The sequence below is a fragment of the Panthera leo genome, chromosome B1, assembly GCF_018350215.1.
Source record: "Panthera leo isolate Ple1 chromosome B1, P.leo_Ple1_pat1.1, whole genome shotgun sequence".
Classification (NCBI taxonomy): Eukaryota; Metazoa; Chordata; class Mammalia; order Carnivora; family Felidae; genus Panthera; species Panthera leo.
Genome location: NC_056682.1, coordinates 164,385,603 through 164,407,341, shown reverse-complemented (window position 1 = coordinate 164,407,341; position 21,739 = coordinate 164,385,603). Strand labels below are relative to the sequence as shown.

At 40.6% G+C, this 21,739-nt stretch overlaps 1 protein-coding gene and 1 pseudogene across 4 annotated transcripts in view; both read right to left on the bottom strand.

Annotated features, from left to right (window-relative positions):
* Positions 1–21,739, bottom strand: part of TEC (tec protein tyrosine kinase) — a 125,832-nt gene that overhangs the window by 19,443 nt on the left and 84,650 nt on the right. For all 4 annotated transcript variants that reach the window (XM_042936440.1, XM_042936438.1, XM_042936439.1 and 1 more), the window contains 7 exons: positions 16,741–16,845; positions 15,046–15,127; positions 14,303–14,431; positions 11,601–11,641; positions 10,398–10,573; positions 6,148–6,213; positions 967–1,021 (listed from right to left, as the gene is read on the bottom strand). In XM_042936440.1, coding sequence (XP_042792374.1) covers positions 967–1,021; positions 6,148–6,213; positions 10,398–10,573; positions 11,601–11,641; positions 14,303–14,431; positions 15,046–15,127; positions 16,741–16,845 — 654 coding nt within the window. The remainder of the gene's footprint in view (positions 1–966; positions 1,022–6,147; positions 6,214–10,397; positions 10,574–11,600; positions 11,642–14,302; positions 14,432–15,045; positions 15,128–16,740; positions 16,846–21,739) is intronic.
* On the bottom strand, positions 16,871–17,001 carry LOC122218875 (annotated as a pseudogene).

Sequence of the window (21,739 nt, the reverse complement as noted above, 5' to 3'; positions counted from 1 at the left end):
CTCTCTCTCTCAAAAATAAACATTAAAAAAAATAAAAATAAATAAATAAAAACTTCATTTATAATAGATATCATGTAATACTGATATAAATTATTTTAAAACAAATAACTTCAAGCAAAAAGGAAAAACACATTTAAGTACTAAAATCAAGGTAGCAAATAATAAATTAGTGAGAAAGGAAGTAAAGAAAATGTTACCCATGTACTAGTTGTTACCTATTGGTATGGATTTAATTGTCTCCCACTCAAAAAAGATACGTTGGAGTCCTAACCATATTTAGAGATTTACAGAGGGAACTGAATTGAAATGAGATCAATAGACTGGGCCCTAATCCAATATGATGGAGTCCTTATATGAAAGGGAAATTTGGGGGGCACCTGGGTGGCTTAGTTGGTTATGTGTCTGACTTTGGCTCAGGTCATGATCTCATGGCTTATGAGTTTGAGCCCCACATCAGGCTCTGTGCTGACAGCTCAGAGCCTGGAGCCTGCTTCGAATTCTGTGTCTTCCTCTCTCTCTGCCTCTCTCCCACTCACTCTCTCTCTCTGTCAAAAATAGATAAATATTAAAAAAAAAAAAAGGGGGGAAATTTGGACACAGAGACAGATATGCGTGAAGGATGGAACAGAGGGAAAAAAAGGTGGAAGGCCTGAAACAGATCCCTCCCTCACAGCCCTCAGAAGGAGCCAACCCTGCTGGCCTCTGGATTCCAGACTTCCATCTAACCTCTAGAACCATGCAACAATGCATTTCTGTTGTTTAAACCACTCAGTCTGTGGTACCTTGTTTTGGTGGCCCCAAGAAACTAACAGTACACAAATACTCAATTTTAAATGATTAAAAAGGACCACTTATATCACAGTATTTTTTAGTCTTTAGAAACAGATACGTGAAATCACTTCTCAGAGATTTGTTACAATTAATTTGCACTGAAACCGAACTCACAAAACAAGTACAAAAACTTACTTCACTTCTAAGGAGTTGCTCTGCTTTGCTTCTATTCGTGTTTCTGCAATACCATCTGAACAGAAAAGAAAGTACATTTAAGGCCTCAGGTTTTTACAATTCTCTACGATTATTCTCTCTAGGCTTAACCAGGTAACACTGCTCATCAATAATAAATACAATAAGTGACAACAAGACATTACTCATAATCTCAATGATATAGACAATCACTAATAACATTTGGGTATATATACCTTCAGACTTTCCCTACTCATGTTATTATGACGATATGTACATATACCAACACTCATATTTTGTTATTAAAGTGGGATCAAGCTATACTTGCTATATCATAACCAGAACTTTTTATATAATAGTGTATGGACAGACATCTTTGCAAAGCAATATAGTTCTAGGCATCGTGGTATGGCTATGCCGTAATTTATTTAAACCATTCTTGGTTATTTAACATAAAAATCATTTCCAATTTTTCTGTAATAATAACAAGAATGAATTTTACTCCACAGATTCAAACATGCAGGAAACATCATCCTACTTTCACTACTGTATTTAATTCAAATTAAAACTTACCCCAAGCCCCTATCCCACCAATAGGCAGTAGATTTCATTGCAAGTCATAATGGAGGCTCTCCCACTGAATTTCACAAAGGCCCCAAGTGTCAAAAGAAAGACAGCAAAACAGAAGAATAGGCCTCCTGAGTTTTCTAGACTTACTAGTTGTAGCACAGCCCCACACCCTGGCGGTCACCTGAGTCTCTGCCGTAGGAATACTGCTATTGACAAGCAGCGTCGCCAGCCCTCCCACCAGGTTCTGTCACCACTCTGTGCAACGACCCCAAACCCCTGCAGATCAGTGCCCCTTCTTAACCCCTGGGAAATCTTTCCCAAGGAAAGATGGAAACTGCCATCTCCCACCTCATCCTCTGAGATACTCTCTCCTCTCCCTGCTTCCCCCCAGCCCAATCTCTCCATGAGAGAGGCCAAAGAACATGAACTCAGGCCATTTCCTTTGGCGTTTGTTTTTAAACTTTTGTTGTTTGTTTTGATCTGTTTGTTTTAGATGCCCTTCGGTGAGCAGAGAACCCTCCACCACAGTCTTATTTCCTGAGGCTTCTAATGTTATGAAACCAGACAGGCCCCTCTGGACATCTGGATTTCTACCACTGGTTCAGCTTGATTATAAAAGAACCAGCACCTGCTTTTGACGCAGGAAGTACCCTGAGACAAGTGAACATAAAGGGAAAAATACAGAGACCAAAATATAATACAAGATCCTTTTTTTGGTCTGGATGCTTTTATGCACTCGTAGCAGCCTAACTACAATCTCTGTACAAGCTGATGGCTCTTATTTTATTTGGAGCCTGGGGTGATTAACCAGAATTATGGGCATTAAGATCTCATTGCCGTGGACCCCATTTTATGAACTGAGACCAAGTTTAACGAAATTGCAGTTGTAATCAATCAACTTCCGTAAAGCAATAGAGAGATACAATAAATGAGGAGAACATAATGGATTCTGTCCCTGAGCTTTTCCACTGATATAAGAAACATTCATCAGAATGCCAAAAAAGCCAAAAATTAATTAAGGAAAGGCAACTGGAGTTCTCATGGCATATATTATAAACGAGCAGAACCTGAAAGATTGGAAAAAATTTTCTTTGTAAATAACAAAGATTCAAACCCACATCTTCACAGCAGGAGTAAGCAATGGAGAGTTAGTCTCACATTCAGATGCAAGAAAACAGTTAAGGCTAACTTGTGGCTCTCAGGAGGAAACAGAGAAAGAAAGAGTCCTTTCTTCATCTAGTACATTCAACTCCCGGGAAGGGAAAAAGGAAATAAGAAAGAAAAGGAATCCATGGTACAAAGGGCAGGCAGGCTTTTTGAAATCCTGCCCTAAGCAGTGCTTTTTCTGGCATTTGCGGATTCCCCAGAAAGGACATTTCTCCTCCCTAGGATGTAAACTCAGACCTTTAAGAATATGTTGAAGGAAGGAAAGGAGGAAGGAGTGAGGAACAAACTGATGAATTAATTAGTGGTATTTCCCAATGGCCCATTGTAGCTTCTCTCTCTCTTCTATGATGCTTATCACCAGGCGAGACAGGAAGGCCACGGATGGCTCTGCTGAACTCATCCTGGCAAGAGGAACTCTGCACATGGGTAAACATGAAGGAGCAAAAGGGCTGGTGCTGGCCCACGTACATCTGTCCTAGCCGGTCACACAAATGTCTCTGTGAAAGGGAGGCGCCTGGTTGGCTCCGCTGGTTAAGCATCCAACTCTCGATTTCAGCTCAGGTCAAGATCTCAACGGTTTGTGAGATGGAGCCCCGTGTCAGCATGGAGCCTGCTCGGGCTTCTCTCTCTCCGTCTCTCTCTGCTGCTCTCCCACTTGTGGTTTCTCTCTCTCTCCCTCTCTCTCTCAAAAAGTAAATAAACAAACTTAACAAAAAAAAAAAAAAAAAGACAACCAGTGTAAATGATGGAAAACCAGAAACAAACCAACCAGCTATGATTCTTTGCTGGTTCTGTAATTTGACCCTTTTCCCCTGAGCCACCCACTCAAAGCCTTTTATCCTAGACTTTGCCCTATTCTAAGGGCCCTTTCATTTCTATCACCTTCTTCCTTTAACATCCTTCCACCAAGAACTTGTCATGACCATCACCATGAACCCACTTTCTTTCCTGCAGCAGCTCCTTTGACTCTCTCCTCTTCAAACTGTTACCTGGATGTGGAGGTCAGAACTAGGTTCTGGTGGCCCTGGGAGCCTCGGGCCTGGCAATCCTGAGTCCAGCCCCATGGACTGTCTGTTGCCTGGGACTCCTGGGCCCCAAAAAACAGCAGGAGAACTCTTGATTCAAGAGCTGGCAAAAGGCTTTTTTAAACCCTGGGAACATTTGAGATGTGTTACAGCATGGGCTGTAGCAGAGAACAACACAAATCTTGGCATGGGAAAACAGAGGGAGAAGAGGGGGGATCTCTGATTATCTACACTGAAAACAGGTTTTGTTCTTGTTGAGCGAGGCAAGGCACATGCCATCTGGAATCCTTGACCCTGGGCAGAGGGCTGAGGGGATTCCCATACCAGAGACCGTACATGGCAAATTCATTTAGTCACACAGAGTAGGAGGAGAGTCCCTTAGAAGAGAGGGCATTTCCAAACTAAGATAAATCCAAAAAATTCATGGCAATGAATCACAACCTTCATAAAATCCTGATTTGTAATCCCAAGAATCAGGGGAGTTCTCACAATTAGACAAGGACTATCTGGCTTCCAAGCATAACCCTCTTCAAATCATCAGTTATGTCTCAGTCAGATCACTTTATTCATTTTTCTAAGTATAATTTATTGTCAACTATATACAGTGTGCTCTTGGTTTTGGGGGTAGATTCCTGTGATCCATCGCTTACATATCACACCCAGTGCCCTCCTCAATGCCCATCACCCACTTTCCCCTCTCCCCTGCCCTCCCCATCAACCCTCAGTTTGTTCTCTGTATTTAAGAGTCTCTTTTGGTTTGCCTCCCTCCCTCTCTGCTTGTAACTATTTTTTCCCTTTCCCTTCCCCCTTGGTCTTCTGTTAAGTTTCTCGAGTTCCACATATGAGGGAAAACATATGATATCTGTCTTTCGCTGACTGTCAGATCACTTTACAGTAGGGTCCAAGGGTGCCTGGGTGGCTCAGTCGATTAAGCAGCCAACTATTGATTTCGGCTCAAGTCATGATCTCACGATTGGTGGGATGAGGTCCTGCATTGGGCTCTGCACTGTTAGCGCAGAGCCTGCTTGGGATTCTCTAGGATTCTCCCTCTCTCTCTGCCCCTCCCCCACTTGTGCACATGCTCTATCAAAATAAATAAATAAACTTTAAAAAAAAGAAAAAGAAAATAAGGCCCAAGTTTTCACTGTTTAGTACCTTCCCTAATTCTAAAGATTTTGGTATTTTTTCCTAGAATTTATTTAAGAACAGAAACACTATTTTACATATTTTTTATACCTTATCTACTTCTAAAACAACTTTGGGGGATCACACCACGGAGGGCTATTAATCTTTTTCTAGATTTTAAGGTACATCCACCTTACGGGCACTGATACGGACAGAGGAGACAGCTTTTTGTTGGTGGTGGTGATGGTGGTGTTTTTAAATAAGTGAATGAAGCATCAGAATGACCCCCTCAGAATGACCACAGAAGAGTATCTGGTATATATGAGCTTCTCATTAAAACCTGGCCACGCACTGCTAGTGGGCTTATAAATAGTGTGCCCATTGCCTTCTCTGGAAAGCAATTTGACAGCATGCATTAGGAGTCCTAACAAGTTTATCACTACCCTTTAGACCAGTACGTAAATTTTTAGAGACCTCGCTGAAGACAATAAGCAAAAAGAGGATATCCCAGTTAATGTTACAGAGCAAAGATGCTACACAGCACAGTGCCTTACAAATAAGGCAATGGTTATATAAAATATCACACATCTATGTGGCATGTGCCTCGTTGTATGCGCTAAGGCCTAGCACAGTGCCTCATACATGCTAGGATCTCAGTAAATATCTGATGAATTTGTGACTGAATGAAACATAATGCAGTTATGAAAATGTTTTTGAAGAATACCTAATGGCATGAGGAAAATTCAATTCATAATATACTGTGAAGTGGAACAAAAAGGATACAAAACATACACAGCATGATTCTGCTCCTTAAATAATAGTTAAAAAAAAAAAAAAAACTGAACAGAAATATGCTAATGTTAACACGGGCCAACTCTAGTTGATTTATGAGTAATTTTTATTAACATTTTTCGTATTTTAAACATATTGCTCTCATATTGCTATGATCATATTGCTATCATAGCAAGAGAAAAGAAACAAACATGTTTTTTTTTTTTTTAAGGCCACTCTTGGAAACTGTATTCTGATTTCCTGAATGAATGAACAATGATCTGTATTTCAAAGTCAGCTAAGCTGTGATTTGTTTAAAATAAATTCAATTATATTTGCCCGTGTAACTGCATTCATACATAGTACCTTCAGGTAAAGCCTATTTAGAGAAACTAATTCTCACAACATCCACTCTGTACAACTGACTTCAGGAAAGATATCTATTCATCTCCAAAATGCCTTACATAACTAGGAAAATGAAAACATTTTCTGGTTCTCCACATTCACAAAAAAACCATTTACTTACTCATATTGGTCTAAGTTGTTCGATTTCTTTCCCGTTACATAATTACTTGGGATGTATCCTTCACTCCTGGAAGGAAGGAAAATACTTTTAAGTAAACTGAAATTATTTTACTGAGAAGTTATTAAAAGAAAGATTATTGCCTTTATGAAATCATGAAAGCATTATATTGCCTAAAGCTTCAAGAAAAACTAGCTAACCCCCAATAATTCAATATACCTATAGCATTTGATGCTTTACAAAGTACTTCCTCGTTTGGCCTTCCCTAAAATTGTGAGGTAGGCAGGCACTACTGTACCCACTTCCTGGTGGGGAAAATGAAGCTTAGAAAGATTAAGGGATTTTCTTCAGGTCCCAAAGCTAGTCAGTAACAGGGTCAGAACTTAAAATCTGAACTTGTGACTAGGTTCAGAGCCCTTCCTAACATTTCACGATGCTTCCCTTGAATTCTTGGGATGTTTTAAAGAAATCTCTATTTGAGAAAAGTTAAAATGTTGGATAAAAACACCCATCTTGTCAATAGTCCCAAACATCTGTGGAGAGCATTGTTTCACAGTAGTCCCTGACCTCTATATCAACATCACCTGGGCCACTTGTTACAAAGGCAAATTCTTGGGTCATACCCCAAGGGAACTGAATGAGAAGGCCTATGTGAGGCCGAGGAAATTTCAGTTTTACCCCTCATAATTCTTACACATTACAGCTGAAGAAGACCTCATACCTGAAATCTGTTAGAGAAAATCTCAAATGCTCACGAAGAGGTAACTATGTGAGATGATGGGTCTTCTAATTTGATTGTGGAAATCACTTCACAATGCATACATATATTACAACATTGTGTTGTACACCTTAAATATATGTAATTTTCACTTATCAATCATACTTCAATAAAACTGGGAAATTTTTTTAATTTAAAAAATTTAATTAAAAAAATTTTTAGCCAAAAAAACCCACTCATAATAGGTACACTCTTGGTAGGAGCCCAGATTATCAGTGTAAGATAAAAGGCATACATGTATACAATTTTAAAAATTGAGTAAAACCCTAGTAATCTTAAATTTGAATTCGGGGGCGCCTGGGTGGCTCGGTCGGTTAAGCGTCTGACTTCGGCTCAGGTCATGATCTCACGGTCCGTGAGTTCGAGTCCTGCAACGGACTCTGTGCTGACAGCTCAGAGCCCGGAGCCTGTTTCAGATTCTATGTCTCCCTCTCTCTCTGCCCCTCCCCTGTTCATGCTCTGTCTCTCTCTGTCTCTCTCTGTCTCAAAATAAATAAACGTTAAAAAAAAAAAAAATTTTTTTTAATTTGAATTTGAACTATTAGTAAGAACTCATAATACACACACGTAGCTCTGTTGCACTGAAAAGGCCTAGAAACAATGACAATCAAGTAGTAATTAGAATCCTAGCACTCTGATTATTGTCCAAAGATTAACTCACTAAGAGGCAGCATTCCTCAGGAAAATGGCAAATTGCAGGTTTGGCCAGGAAAAATACAAGATGAACTTGAGCTGTTTTATTTTACCCAGAAAGCAAGGACTCTAAGAAAGATTAAAGTGATCCCAACCAGGAGCACCTGGGTGACTCAGTTGGTTGAGCGTCTGACTTCGGCTCAGGTCATGATCTCACAGTTCAGTAGTTTGAGCCCCATGTCAGGCTCTGTGCTGACAGCTCAGAGTCTGGAGCCTGCTTAGGATTCTGTGTCTCCCTCTCTCTCTGCCCCTCCCCTGCTCTCTCTCTCTCTCTCTCTCTCTCTCTCTCTCTCTCTCTCTCAAATATAAAATAAAACATTAAAAAAATTGTTTTAAGTGCTCCCAACCAAAAACAGCTACCACTCACCTATGATGGGACAATTCAAGCAAAAAGAATAATGACTGCAATGGTTGCAATATGCGTCCATAATAATACTTAAAAAAAATAATTGGGTACCATTGTTATCACTAGAGGAAGCTCAGTTATCAACGCACTAAAATTGGTAAAAGGAAAGAATCAAACATTTCTCTTGCCTTTGCTGCACAAACTAAATGAACTGGCTGATGAGGCAGTTCTTCTTTAGAGAATTAATAAATGTAGACGGAATGAAGAGTCAGAAAATTATCATTTTACAATCCCTAATGAAATAATGGATCTAAGCAGTAATCACTAATGAATGCCAAAATCATTAGGTGCAATCGTGATGAGTTTTTTCATCACCTGAACCACTGAGTAATCTTCACATCATTAGAAGTGGGACAACCAGATATCAACTTCTAATGTGATCAAGCCTCTAGATTACAATTTGCAGGAAATACAGGACACAGAGACATATTAGATGACGCCATGTGAAAGCATTTAGTTTAATCCAGATTGTGGCTCATTTCATAGGGTAAATGACCTGGTTTCATCAATAAATCAAAAAAAAAAAAAAAAAAAGGATGGGGGCTGTTGTAGAACAAAAGAGAGACCTATCAGCTCAAATGCAGTATGTGGACCTTGTTTTAGTCTTACTTAAACTGTATAAATACATATTAGAGCTACTCAGGGAAAAATGGAATTACATAATTGGTACTATCCTTAGACCTTGATCAAAGAGGTCCCTGTCGTGGTCTCACACTTCTAAGAGCATGCTAAAGTCCATGCTCCCTCAGTCCTCTTCTAGACCATCATCTGGGTAACTAGGACCCCCAAACTCTCTGTCCATTGCTAAGGCCAACACAGACCTTTCACCTTGCAGACTCTGAAAAATAAATTATGCTAGTTATGTGCAACTCCTTCAGCCCAGGTCCAAGGGTGGCCAAGTTGGGGAGTGGCTCTTATAAACTATGTGGACAGAGCTTAGACGTATGGCTGGGAGATCCATATGGTACACGTGAGACAGAACCGAGGTAGAAGGGAAGAGGAAAGGAAGGTACCCCAGGGAGTCAGCCCTCCATGCACTGTCACCTTCTGGCATGGGACTCTTAATTCAAACCTTGCCTCCTTGTCATTTTGAAGGTACATTTGTCAGGTTAGAGGATAAATGATATTTTATTGACCAGTCTGTCGGCTTGACTTATAACTTCAAAATACTTAGATACATGATATGTGGGCTTTCATTTGTACTCTTCTTTCAGTCCTGAAAATGCTAAGGGAAAGTCTACAGATGGTATTTTTTATTTATTTATTTATTTATTTATTTAATTTTTTTTAACGTTTATTTATTTTTGAGACTGAGAGAGACAGAGCATGAACGGGGGAGGGGCAGAGAGAGAGGGAGACACAGAACCGGAAGCAGGCTCCAGGCTCTGAGCCATCAGCCCAGAGCCCGACGCGGGGCTCGAACTCACGGACCGCGAGATCATGACCTGAGCTGAAGTCGGATGCTCAACTGACTGAGCCACCCAGGCGCCCCTACAGATGGTATTTTTTTAAATTATCATTAAGTATGATAACAACATGGTAGTTGTTCAAAAACATCTTTAGCAGTTAGACTTAGGGGTGAAATTGACAAAATGATTTGAATTTACTTTTAAATACTCTAGAAAAAAACAACCGGTAAGATTGGTAAATCAGTCCACAGGTGAAGTGAGGAATAGAGAACTGGAATTGAGAATGGGGCAAGGAGGTGAGAAAGTAGATTTGGAGGGAGGGTATGCTCTGTCCAGAGCAAAAAGTCCTCCTCTTTTTATCCACAAGGACTCAGAATATAAACAGGATTATATTTCAGAGGCAAGCAAAGGATAGAGTTTCCTTAATGAAGCCTAAAGGATGCTCATCCTCTACATTTATCCAGATCTATTCATTACTTACCAATAATAAAGTTGAAAGGACGGTTCCTTTAAATCCAAAATTATCTTGTATAAATAATGCTTGTTTTTAAATTTCTTGCATATATGTGTATACATGTATTTTATACATACACACATGCATGCACGCACAAGCACATACACACATTCTCCCTCTTAGATAAATTAAGATTACTTACCTCAGGGGAGAAAAGCGTAAAATATCATTCCCCCAAGATCAAAGTTATCTAATTAAACACATAATGAATGAGAAAGAGACCAATGTGATACATTCTAATTTCTGGAAAGAAGTGGTTGATCCATTTACATTTATTGAGTCATTACTGAGACTACATTTTGTTACTGCAAAGTAACGATGTGTACTTCCATTACTTGCTGGCTGAACCAGTCTCATTACGTGATTGTTACAGACAACTCTCTTCTTGCTCAGCACTTCACCCCCACCCCGACCCCCCGCTTTGTGTGTCATACACAGAGAGGAAGCACTTACCCGTATTTATCTCTTGCTCTCCACCAATGAACATCATTCTTTTCTAATATAATATACTCTTGGCCTCTCTCTAATCTGAGATCATGTGCTTCTGTCGCTTGGAAATCATACATGGCTACAACGATTTCTTCACTATTATCTTCTTCCTCAGGTGGAATTGGTGGGGGAGGCCTTCGCTAAGAAGAGGAGACAACATCTGAAAATTTAGTCATTCTGCTTGAAACTGGGTACGAAATCAAACACTAAGTGATCCACACAGCACCAGAGGATAAAGCAGAAACCTCAAGTCTACATAATACAACCCGGGAACCTTCCCGTGAGTTTAATGATGTTGATGCTACTGGACCTCTCTCATGAGTTTCAGAATATAGGACACGAGCAAAACCCCTCTGTAAACATCAAACAGCCTCTGCTCGGTGTCAAGGCTGGCCTTCCAGGGAGAGCTAAGGATAACATGGGAGTAGAAACCAAAGGACTAACGGTGGACCCACCATTCAAATGGCCTGCAATGGGGAAAAGGCACACTAGGGAGCGAGTCTTTTACCAGGTATCCTCTCAGAGGAATTTGCACTTCTTCGTCCCTACTATGTGCAAGGCACGCACTTAGTACCTAACACACTTTTTCTCCTTTATTCTTAATACTGATCCCATGAAATAAGAGTATAAAATTCCCATTTTACAACTGAGGGAACTTGGTTTAAGGAATCCACCCAAAGTCACTCATACCAGATTCACATTGGATCAGGTACCATCTGGGTCCAAAGTACCCCGTATGGGGTTTTCCACCTCACCCACTCTTCAAAAGCATATCATTAAATCACCTCACCCACTCTTCAAAAGCATATCATTAAATCACCTCACCCACTCTTCAAAAGCATATCATTAAATCACTGAAGTCACTTCCTCGGCATAGTACTGTGGTCTTAAGACTGAAATAGTCCTTTAACGTCCCACAGCCCTTATACAAATCTTGAGGCCAAAATAAAAGCAAAATGCCACATGAGGAAGGGTCCCCGATGATAATATCTGATATAATTAAATTAATGTTATTTGACACCAAAAAAATTCAAAAATCCATAGTATATCTGTTTGTGATATGATACTGGGTGGCGGGGGAGGGGGGGCAGAGGGGCAGAATCACGTGAATGAATATAAAGTTACTTAACAAACTGCAAATGCTTCCAAAAGGCAAAGTCCACCTACCTTCTTTGTTTCTGGTGCTGGAGGTAGTGCTTTTTTTATACCTGCAAATGACAACAACAAAAATAGGTCCAAATGCCATTTACCAACGATTGATAGTTTTAACAAAAAGTGAAGATGAACAGAGACCAGAAATCTACCTGGACTCTCTCACTCTGGTGCATGCGGCTTGTATCACTATTTCCAAAAAGACCTTAAAATGTTATCAGAGCTGGTTTGTTTTTTTGCCTTCCTGAACAGACTACATACATGCCGTAGGGATCGGGGCCATGACTTATTCTTTGTAAACAAGTAAGAATATGACAAGTTAAGAAGCTTCTGCTCAGCAAGGGAGACCATCAACAGAATGAAAGGCGGCCTACACAAGGGGAGACAATGTTTGCAAACCACATATCAGATAAAGGGTTAATATCTACAATATACAAGGAGCTCCTAGAACTCCATAGCGAAAAAATTCAATTAAAGACGCTACAAAGGACCTGAATAAACATTTGTCTAAAGAAGACATACAGGGGTGCCTGGGTGGCTCAGTCAGTTGAGCGTCCGACTTCAGCTCAGGTCACGATCTCACGGTTCGTGAGTTCGAGCCTCGCGTCAGGCTCTGGGCTGATGGCTCAGAGCCTGGAGGCTGCTTCCGATTCTGTGTCTCCCTCTCTCTCTGCCCCTCCCCCATTCATGCTCTGTCTCTCTCTGTCTCAAAAATAAATAAACATTAAAAAAAAATTTTTAAATAAAGAAGACATACAGAAGACATACAGGCCAACAGGTACATCTCACATCTGTTAGAATGACTATTATCAAAAACACAAGAGAGAACAAATGCTGGTGAGGGTGTAGAGAAAAGGAAACCCTCGTGCACTGTCGGTGGGAACGCAAACTGGCACAGCCACTCTGGAAAACAGCATGGAGGTTCCTCAAGAAATTAAAAACAGAACTAGCATATGACCCAGCAATCCCACTTCTGGGTACATACACAAAGGGAAGGAAATCAGTACCTTGAAGAGATAGCTGCATTCCCATATTCATAGCAGTGTTATTCACAGTAGCCAAGGTATGAAAACAACCTAAATGTCCAGCAACAGATGAACGGATTTAAAAAAAAAAATGTGCTGTGTATGTTTGTACGTACACAATGGAACCTTATTCAGCTTTTACAAAGAAGGGAATCTTGCCTTTTGCGACAACATAGATGAACCTGGAGGGCGTTATACTAAGTGAAGTAAGTCCAGACAGGAAAAAAAGACAAATATCATGTGGTATCACTTATATGCGGAATTTTTTTTTTTCAAATGTTTTTAACGCTTATTTATTTTTGAGACAGAGAGAGACAGAGCATGAACGGGGGAGGGTCAGAGAGAGGGAGACACAGAATCCGAAGAAGCTCCAGGCTCTGAGCCGTCAGCCCAGAGCCCGACGCAGGGCTTGAACTCACAGACCGCGAGATCATGACCTGAGTTGAAGTCGGACGCTTAACCGATTGAGCCACCCAGGCGCCCCGCGGAATTTTTTTTAAAAAAAGTCAAACTCATGGTAACAGAGAGTAGAAAAAGTGGTTGCCAGGGGATGAGGGTTGGGGGGAAGGAGATAAGATATTGGTAGAGGGCACATATTTTCACTTAGAAGATAAATAAGGTCTGAGTGTCTAATATATAACATAGGGACTACACTTGATAACACCGTAATGTAGAACTGAAATGTACTAAGAGAGTATGTGCAACTTAAATACTCTCACACATACACATAAAAAGGTATACATGTAAGGTAATAAATGTCTTAATTAACTCGATGGGAAGGATCTATTCATAATGCAGAAGTACATCAGATCATCACACTGTATGCTTTAAATATCTTACAATTTTATTTGCCAATTATACCTCAATAAAGTTGAAGGAAAAAAACCTGGGGCACCTGGGTGGTTCAGTCAGTTAAGCTTCTGACCCTTGATTTCAGCTCAGACCACAGCCCCTGGACAAACTCCATGCTGGGTGTGGAGCCTGCTTAAGATTCTCTCTCTCCTTCTCCCTCTGCCCCTCCCCTGATCATGTTCTCTTTCTCTCTCAAAAGGAAAGGAAAGGAAAGGAAAGGAAAGGAAAGGAAAGGAAAGGAAAGGAAAGGAAAGGAAAGGAAAGGAAAGGAAAGGAAAGGAAAAAGAAACAAGAGGGGCGCCTGGGTGGCTCAGTCGGTTGAGCGACCGACTTTGGCTCAAGTCATGATCTCATAGCTCATGAGTTTGAGCCCCACATCGGGCTCTGTGCTGACAGCTCGAAGCCTGGAGCCTGCTTCGGATTCTATGTCTCCCTCTCTCTCTGCCCCTAACCCACTCGCATTCGGTCCCTGTCTCTCTCAAAAATAAATAAACATTAAAAAAAAAAAAAAAAAAGAAAAGCTGCTGATGGTGCCACATTAGGCTTATGCTTTTTTTTTTTTTTTTTTTTTAGGCTTATGCTTTTAATAGTCATTTTAAGTAGGCTTCCTTATTATGATAAAAGTTCTCAAAAATAGACCTTTTGATTCCATGACATGGCCTCCCTGCTAACTAAATATAATTATTCTTACAAAATACACTGTGCTAGAAAATGTAAAGGCCATTCAAGATGGCCTTTCCAAAATCAAAATCAAAAATCAAAATCAAGTCACTGTTTCACTATCCCAATAGCATGTACATCCTACATACAATATAATTATAAAATAAAATAAATACTTACTACTCTCAAAAAGATTGTATTTTTCACATCCGGGTGCTAGTTTTTCAGTTTGTCTACAACACTGGTAACTTCCATCTGCCCAAAATTTAGGATGATATTTAATCATAATATTATTGTTGCTCTTTATTTCTGTAATTCATAGACACATTAAATGATCAGTGAAACAAAGAAGAGATGATAGAATGTTTTGTAAATAACACTGTTGATCATTCTTTATTTCTCAAATACTATGTTTATTATAAAAACACCTTCACAACATCATACAACCCAGCATTCAGAAAATCCATTTGGTTCTCTTCACCTTTTTTTTTGGTGAAGCACCCTTGTTAGCAGAAGTGACCTCTGCTATACCATGATGGATCAACACAAAAGTCAGCCCACAACCAAAAGAAGGGATGAGGACTGTCCAGTGTAAATCACCCATTTAAACACTGTATTCACAAGTCAATTCATCCATACCAAATGTTGACTAAATAGGCAATTTCTTAGCAAATCAAATCCTGTTATCCTAAAAGCCCAGATGCTTTATCATCTTTAAATGCATTAGGCATTAAATGAAAGTGTGGATGGAATCAGATTATAAAAAAGGAAGCTCTCTTCAACATGAATCACAGTAACAGAATGTCCTTGGAGAAACACTTACTGTAGATTAAAAGACTATAAATGCAAGATACATTAGCTGTATTTCTTTTTTAGTGATAACATCCTAAAATTATTTATAGCTAATATGACATGAGTTTTACCTTCTTTTAACTTCTTCACCCACCGGTCCCTGCTTTGTGCACTAGGTGCAAAAACGTAAAGTGTGTTAGCATCATGAACAACCTAAAATAAAACAAAATGTGGATGAGGTGAGAAATACTTAGGCACAGCACTTCTGCCTAGCACAGAGCCTTTGGTACCACAGGCGCCAATAAATGATTCTGAAATGATCAAATAAAAGTCAATCACTTCGGATCCAAAGAACCCACATTCCTTTCTTACAAAAGCATACCTATTTCTTCATGCCGACATCAAGTGGGACACATATTTTGCAAAGGACTATGTTTTCACGAAGAAAAAATATACGGAGGCCAAGATGCTTCACTAATCTTATTTCTTACAATCTAATTAACTGAAGATCCTGAAGTAAATTTGGTGTCTCGGGGATTATTCTAATCTAGTATTTTTCTGAATAATATTTTACATGAATGGACTACTCTCTCAGTTTCACTCCTATACCTTCTTTTTGCCACTATGAATAACAGCAGTAGCTAACTTTATTAAATACTACCCCAACTCTATACTATGTGCTTTACAGACATTATTAACTCAATTAATCCGACCATCAAGACATCAGTATTTACATTTTATAGAGGAGGAGACTAAAGGGCTGATCTCCAGACCCTCCACTCCTATGTAACTCCAGGAAGCAATATTCATATAGAACATGTTGCACATGGTGTCCCCCCAGTGTTGTGCTCCTTAACCTACCCATTGCCATTTGGCTAATCATCCAGAAAATCAGGATCTGACTTCAGAGTCCAAACCTTGAACCACAGTGCCTCTTTTACAGGTAACTCCTGGTGAGCAATTAAAAGTCTTATTCTTAATATTTTTAATATAGTAATAAAATTCAGCCTGGGAAACTAACCCAAGAATTTTGTCTTTGGTCTGTTGTCACTTTACCCTTGATCACAGTCACAAGGGAAAAACATCTTGATGGGCTACAAATAAATACAAGGCTAGAAATCTCCCTTCCGACACAGAAAAACAAATGCCACATGATCTCACTCTATGCAAAATCTAAAATAGTCAAATTCATAGAAGCAGAGTAGAGGAGTAGTTGTCAGGGACAGGGAGGAGGGGGACATGGGGAGATGTTGGTCAAAGGGTACAAAGTTTCAGTTAAGCAAGATGAATGTTCTGGAAATCTAATGTACAGCATGGTAATTACAGTTAATACTACTGGATGGTTTACCTGAAGTTTGCTAAGGGGGCAGGTCTTAAGTGCTCACATACAAAAGAAAAGAAAAAAGAAAAGAAAAGAAAAGAGAAAAGAGAGGGAAGGGAAGAGAAGGGAAGGTAAAGAAAGGAAGGGAAATGGAGGGAAACAAAGGGGAGAGAAGGGAAGTGGAGGGGAGGGGAGGGAAGTGAAAGGAAAGGAAAGGAAAGGAAAGGAAAGGAAAGGAAAGGAAAGGAAAGGAAAGGAAGAAAATGGTAACTATGTCAAATGATGGATGTTAATTAGTTTGACTGTGATCATTTCACAATGTACACAGACACCAAAACATCAAGTCGTACCCCTTAAATATACACAACTCCTATGTGTCAATTGTCCCTTAAAAAAGCTGAAAAAAATTTTTTTTAATCAACGACCACAGCAATGCCAGGAAACTGTAGTAGTAAGCATGACTAAAAACCCAGAATTACACTTTGGCAAACACATGGCAACTCACCTGAAATGGATATTTGTTTTGGCAGGGAACAACATCATCATCATTCTTCACTATTTCCACACACTTGATTTTTGAAACATCAATAAATCCCTTTCTGTATTTTTTCTGTTGAAAGATAAAAAGGAGGGTGGGGAGGGAGAACCATTACAATTATAAGATACAAGACAATAGGTTAATAGTAATATCTGTTAATGAAATCACTGATTCAAAATATTACTATTTTTGCTACACTTGATCTTAGCCAAAAGGCCGAGAAGCGATACTATTTCCTTAATAATTACCTAAATCAGGGTTCCATTTATTGTCAAAACATTTCAAAATACTAACACTGTGAGAATTGTAATAAAAGTAATTATTTCCATTTATTTCTAAAGATGAAGTTTTCTTATCCTTGCCCCCAACACTCTAGAACACATAAATGGACTCCCCCTGCCTCTTTTTTTTGTCACCCTCCCCTCTCAGACTTAGATCTTTTCAATTTCTTCAGCATCTTGAGGTCAGCACTCCACCCCCACACCCTCACCCTGCCAGAATAGCATCAAAGACCAAATCAAGCAAAACTCCAGGGAGCTGATCACAGATGCAAAACTCCAGCCAGTTCCATTTTCCCCTGCAGCACACAGAACCAGGAGGGTGGGAGGTGGATTTAAGGTATTCCCATAAAGCTTCCATTCTCATTCTATTGTTGGATGGGCTACTTGGCTTCTCTACTGCCCTCTCTCTGCTCACTGCAATTCTGGCTGCAGCAATTAAGTAAGGACATTTCGAGACCTCCCTCCACCCTTATGTTTAGTAACCTCACACCTGAGAATTTGTCAAAGGGGAAAAAAAAAAGAGTACAAAGTAATGTATGCAAACATAAGTTGATATAATACACCCATTAAAAACCACTACAAACTCAATGTAGAAATAAAAAATGTTTCCTGAATGATATTAATAAATGATACACTCCACAGAAAAAGCTGTATTAAGACTAAAAGTTACCTTTGGGAAGAGGAGGGTAGATATTCATATGATGAGGAATAGAAGAAAAAGTAGAGAAATGAAGAACACTGTAATATTTGGGGTGACCTCACCACTCCCTGGCACTGGTCATTCTAAACTGCTTCATTAAATATTCTGGAATTGCCCTCTGGTCACAACCTTTGGGCCCTCTATCCTCCTCCAAGGAATCTGCTCTGCATTTTTACTGTCACCATAAGACTTTTAAGACCTACCCACTGTCCCAGACCACCAGCTCCCATCTGATAGATGACTAGACTCTTCTGGAGGTCATTTCATCATAGTAGCCTCTTTCTCTCTTTCCTCTCTCCCCCAACCCCTGCACACATGCCATATATCCTTTGGCATTTTTATCAGCCCCCAGTTCTATCCACACCCTCCCTATTCCTTTCTACCTGGCTGCAGAAGGTCAACAATAATCCTAATTTTCCTCTCCATGCCTGCCCAGGCCTTCACTGCTGCTCCTTCGTTCCTCTGTGTGTCTCTAATGGCGAGAACCTGGTGGGCTCCATGACGACCACCGGTCTTATCAGAACTACAAACCCTTCCCACTCCCTTGGTCCTGGGAGACTGCTTTATGGAGAAGACAGCAGCTATCCCATGAGTATACCTTCCAACTTCCTCCCTTTGTAGATCAAAGGCACTCTAAGATTTGTCCTTTTTTTCTTCTCTTTTCTTCCGTCTCTCGGAGACGATGAGGAAAGTACAGCTCAGACAAGTTAAATATATCAATTACCCAAAGACCCCAAAGCCCACTAGACCCTGGGATACCCCACAGTTGCAAACAAGTAACAGCGTTAATGAAGCCAAGTCCCCAGGGGGGGCAACAAGGATTCTGAGCATGGACTGAGCTTTCGCCAGGGTAGAGAGAGGACATTCTCCCCGGTCGTGCTTTTCTGAGGGTCTTACTTCTACCGATAGACACATTCGGACCTCTCCCATCCACACCAAGAACCCTTCTTCTGGCCCCTGCTACTGACCTCACTTTTCCCTTCCTGAAAGAGATGATGACTACTACACCCTCGGCCCCCATTTCCTTCCCACCCACTCCTCCTGCTTAGCCACTTGCAGTCTACCTCTCACCTCACCACAGCCTGCTCAGCCAGTCTCAAAAACATCACCAAACCCAACAGTCCGTGCTCAACTGCCATCCACTCGGCCCTTTGTAAGGCATTTGCAAGTGCCAACACTCTCTTCTCTCTGAGCAGCCTTGACTTTGGGCTGTCCTGGGTTTTTCCTTCTCTCCCTGCCCTTCAGCATCCTCCAAAACAACACCTGTCCTGTGTCAGCAACTGTGTCAAGAAGTACACAGTCAAGATCAGTGAAGCTCACTCCCTGAGCAGAGAGCTCAAACCCTGTGCCATTTAATCCTCACAGCTACTCTGTGTGGTAAATCTTACTAGACTCATTTTACGGAGGGAGGAAACTAAAATTACGTGACTTGCCCAAGTTTGCCTGTAGGAGAGACAGACACAGTATTTATTATACAATGCTATAATAATTATTACAAAAGATTATCTTCTGTAATAAAAAAGATGCTCAGGGGCACAGAGGAGCTGAGGCTTAAATTCAATGACAATTCTGGAAGAGAAATTCTGATACATGATAGGGAAGGAGTAAACAGCACCCACAAAGAAAAACATAATCCAGAATGGGCTCAGTCGTTTCACATGTGAAATGGGAATAATAACAGCTGTGAGAATCAAAGAAGTAGGTATTTCAAAGTGCTTAGCATAGTGTCTGGCCTATGATATGATATCTGGAAGTGTCTGCTACATAAAATAAATAAGTCACAAAAAAAGATCAATGTGGCAGAAGCACAGGGTGCGTGAGACAGGACAGAAAGGTGAGCGGGGGCCAGCTTGTATATAGAACCCAGTGCACAAGTGTCAAGAGGTCTGGTCAGACACGGCCACCCTCCTGGGGCCTGGGCCAGTCGATGGGAGGAAGAAATTGCCACAGTACCAGCCTCCTTTTAATAAGTCACACATGCTCAATGTAGAAACTGTAGTAAATGCTAACAGCACAGAGAGAGTCAAATGACCCTTAATCTCCCAACGCTGGAGAAAAATCACTGACATTGCTCACAGGGGTCATTTATCACCTGCCAGCTCTCTCAGCCCTTGAGCGATAGGCTATATATGGTCTGTTTCCAAGACACCCAACTCCACCCACCACCTGCCCCTGCTACTAAATACAGCTGTTAAATGCAGGTCAATCTATGCAGGAAAATTTAGGATGGCTTGTATACTGGGTTGACTTGTGCCCCCTCAACTCATACTCTGTGATATATAATAATATATAGATTATACAGATTATATATATTTGCGATCTACAATCTACTCACGTACCATATTAGTATTTGGGTTTGCAGATAAAGGTTCGAATTTAAGTTGCTCATGCATGATTTTATCTATCCCACCAGAAAACACGGATCAGACACCAAGCACACATCGTGTGCTGCAGCTGCAAAGCTACGGAGGGGGGTAAGGGTCTCCCCGAGAGGAGTTCACAATACTATCTTGGGTGAAAGGAGAAGAGGGGGGTGATTCATAATCAAATAATGAAGAAGTCAAGTGAACGCATGGTGTGTTATGGAATGGGGCAGTGATTGGGCCAGGAGGAGTGAGGAAGTTTCAGGGAGGAAGTACGGCTTTGATTTGGTTTCTAAAGGATAAGTAGGAGTTTTCCTATAGAGAAAGTAGAGAAAAAAGTTCCAAGCAGCAGAAGCAGCAAAGGACTCATTTAGGGAACAGAAAGAAATTCACTGTGGCTCAGAGTGGTTCAGGGGAAGTACAGGAAATGACATCAAAAAGGTTATTTGGGACCAAATTAGGAAGATGCCTACACGCCAGGCTTAAGAGTTTGGAATGAAGAGTGCTATGTTGAGGTTTGTTTTTGAAATACTGATTATTAACGGCAGGGTGACAAATGGATAGACAACAGGGAGGCTAGCCAGGAGCCTGTTACGGTAGTTCAGGTGAGGGATGGCAAGGTCATGAACCAGTCAATGGCAGTACGTCATGTGAGGAAAGCAGGGACACTGGAGCATTAGAAGATAAAGTCCACGTAACACTGGCATCAATTAGATGTGGGGATTAAGAGAGGAAGGAGTTAGGAAGCCTCAGCAATTTTGAGTCTGAGTGATGAGCAGACACCAATACCATGAACTGCCATAAGGAACACAGGAGAATCAGGGTTGAAAAGGCAATGTTGGGAAATGTTGCTTGAGTTGACTATTGGACAACCCACTGGAAATGTTTAGAGGGAATTGAAAATATGAGGCTCAGCAGCACCTGGGTGGCTCAGTCGGTTAAGCGTCCGACTTCGGCTCAGGTCATGATCTCGCAGTTTGTGAGTTCAAGCCCTGCGTTGGGCTCTGTGCCATCAGCTGGGAGCCTAGAGCCTGCTTCAGATTTTGCGTCTTCCTCTCTCTGCCCTCCCCTGCTCTCATTCTGCCTCTCTCTCTCTCTCTCTCTCAAAAATAAATAAACATTTCAAAAAAGAAAATATGAGGCTCATACTCATCAATGCTTATCGCTTTCTTTATAGTAAAGAGAATTCTGCTTTTCTCAACACGTATATGGGATATATAGTAGAACCTTATTCTAAACACACCTCAGGGAACCCTAGGAGATTAGGCAAGGTTGAGGAAGAAAAGGTTTGGAAGGATTAAGAGACTTGCTATAGGGATCCCTAAGAGTTACTGAAAGAGCCATGTGCCCTCTTAACACCTGGTCTTTGCACTCTGGTGAACAGAGTCAACACAGAGAAGGCACATACACAGTTTTTTTCTCCATTCAGACTATTTATCATTTCTTCAATAAAAAAAATTACTTCATGACTACTGAAGTATGTTATCCATTATTGTTACTATTGTGGCCCAAGAAGAAATATCCAAGGTCATTCCATTTCTCATGTGAAGTTGCCCTTTTATTTATATGGCCTTCACCCTGCCCACCAGACTGAAAATCACGAAAAAGCTAAGAGAATTTTG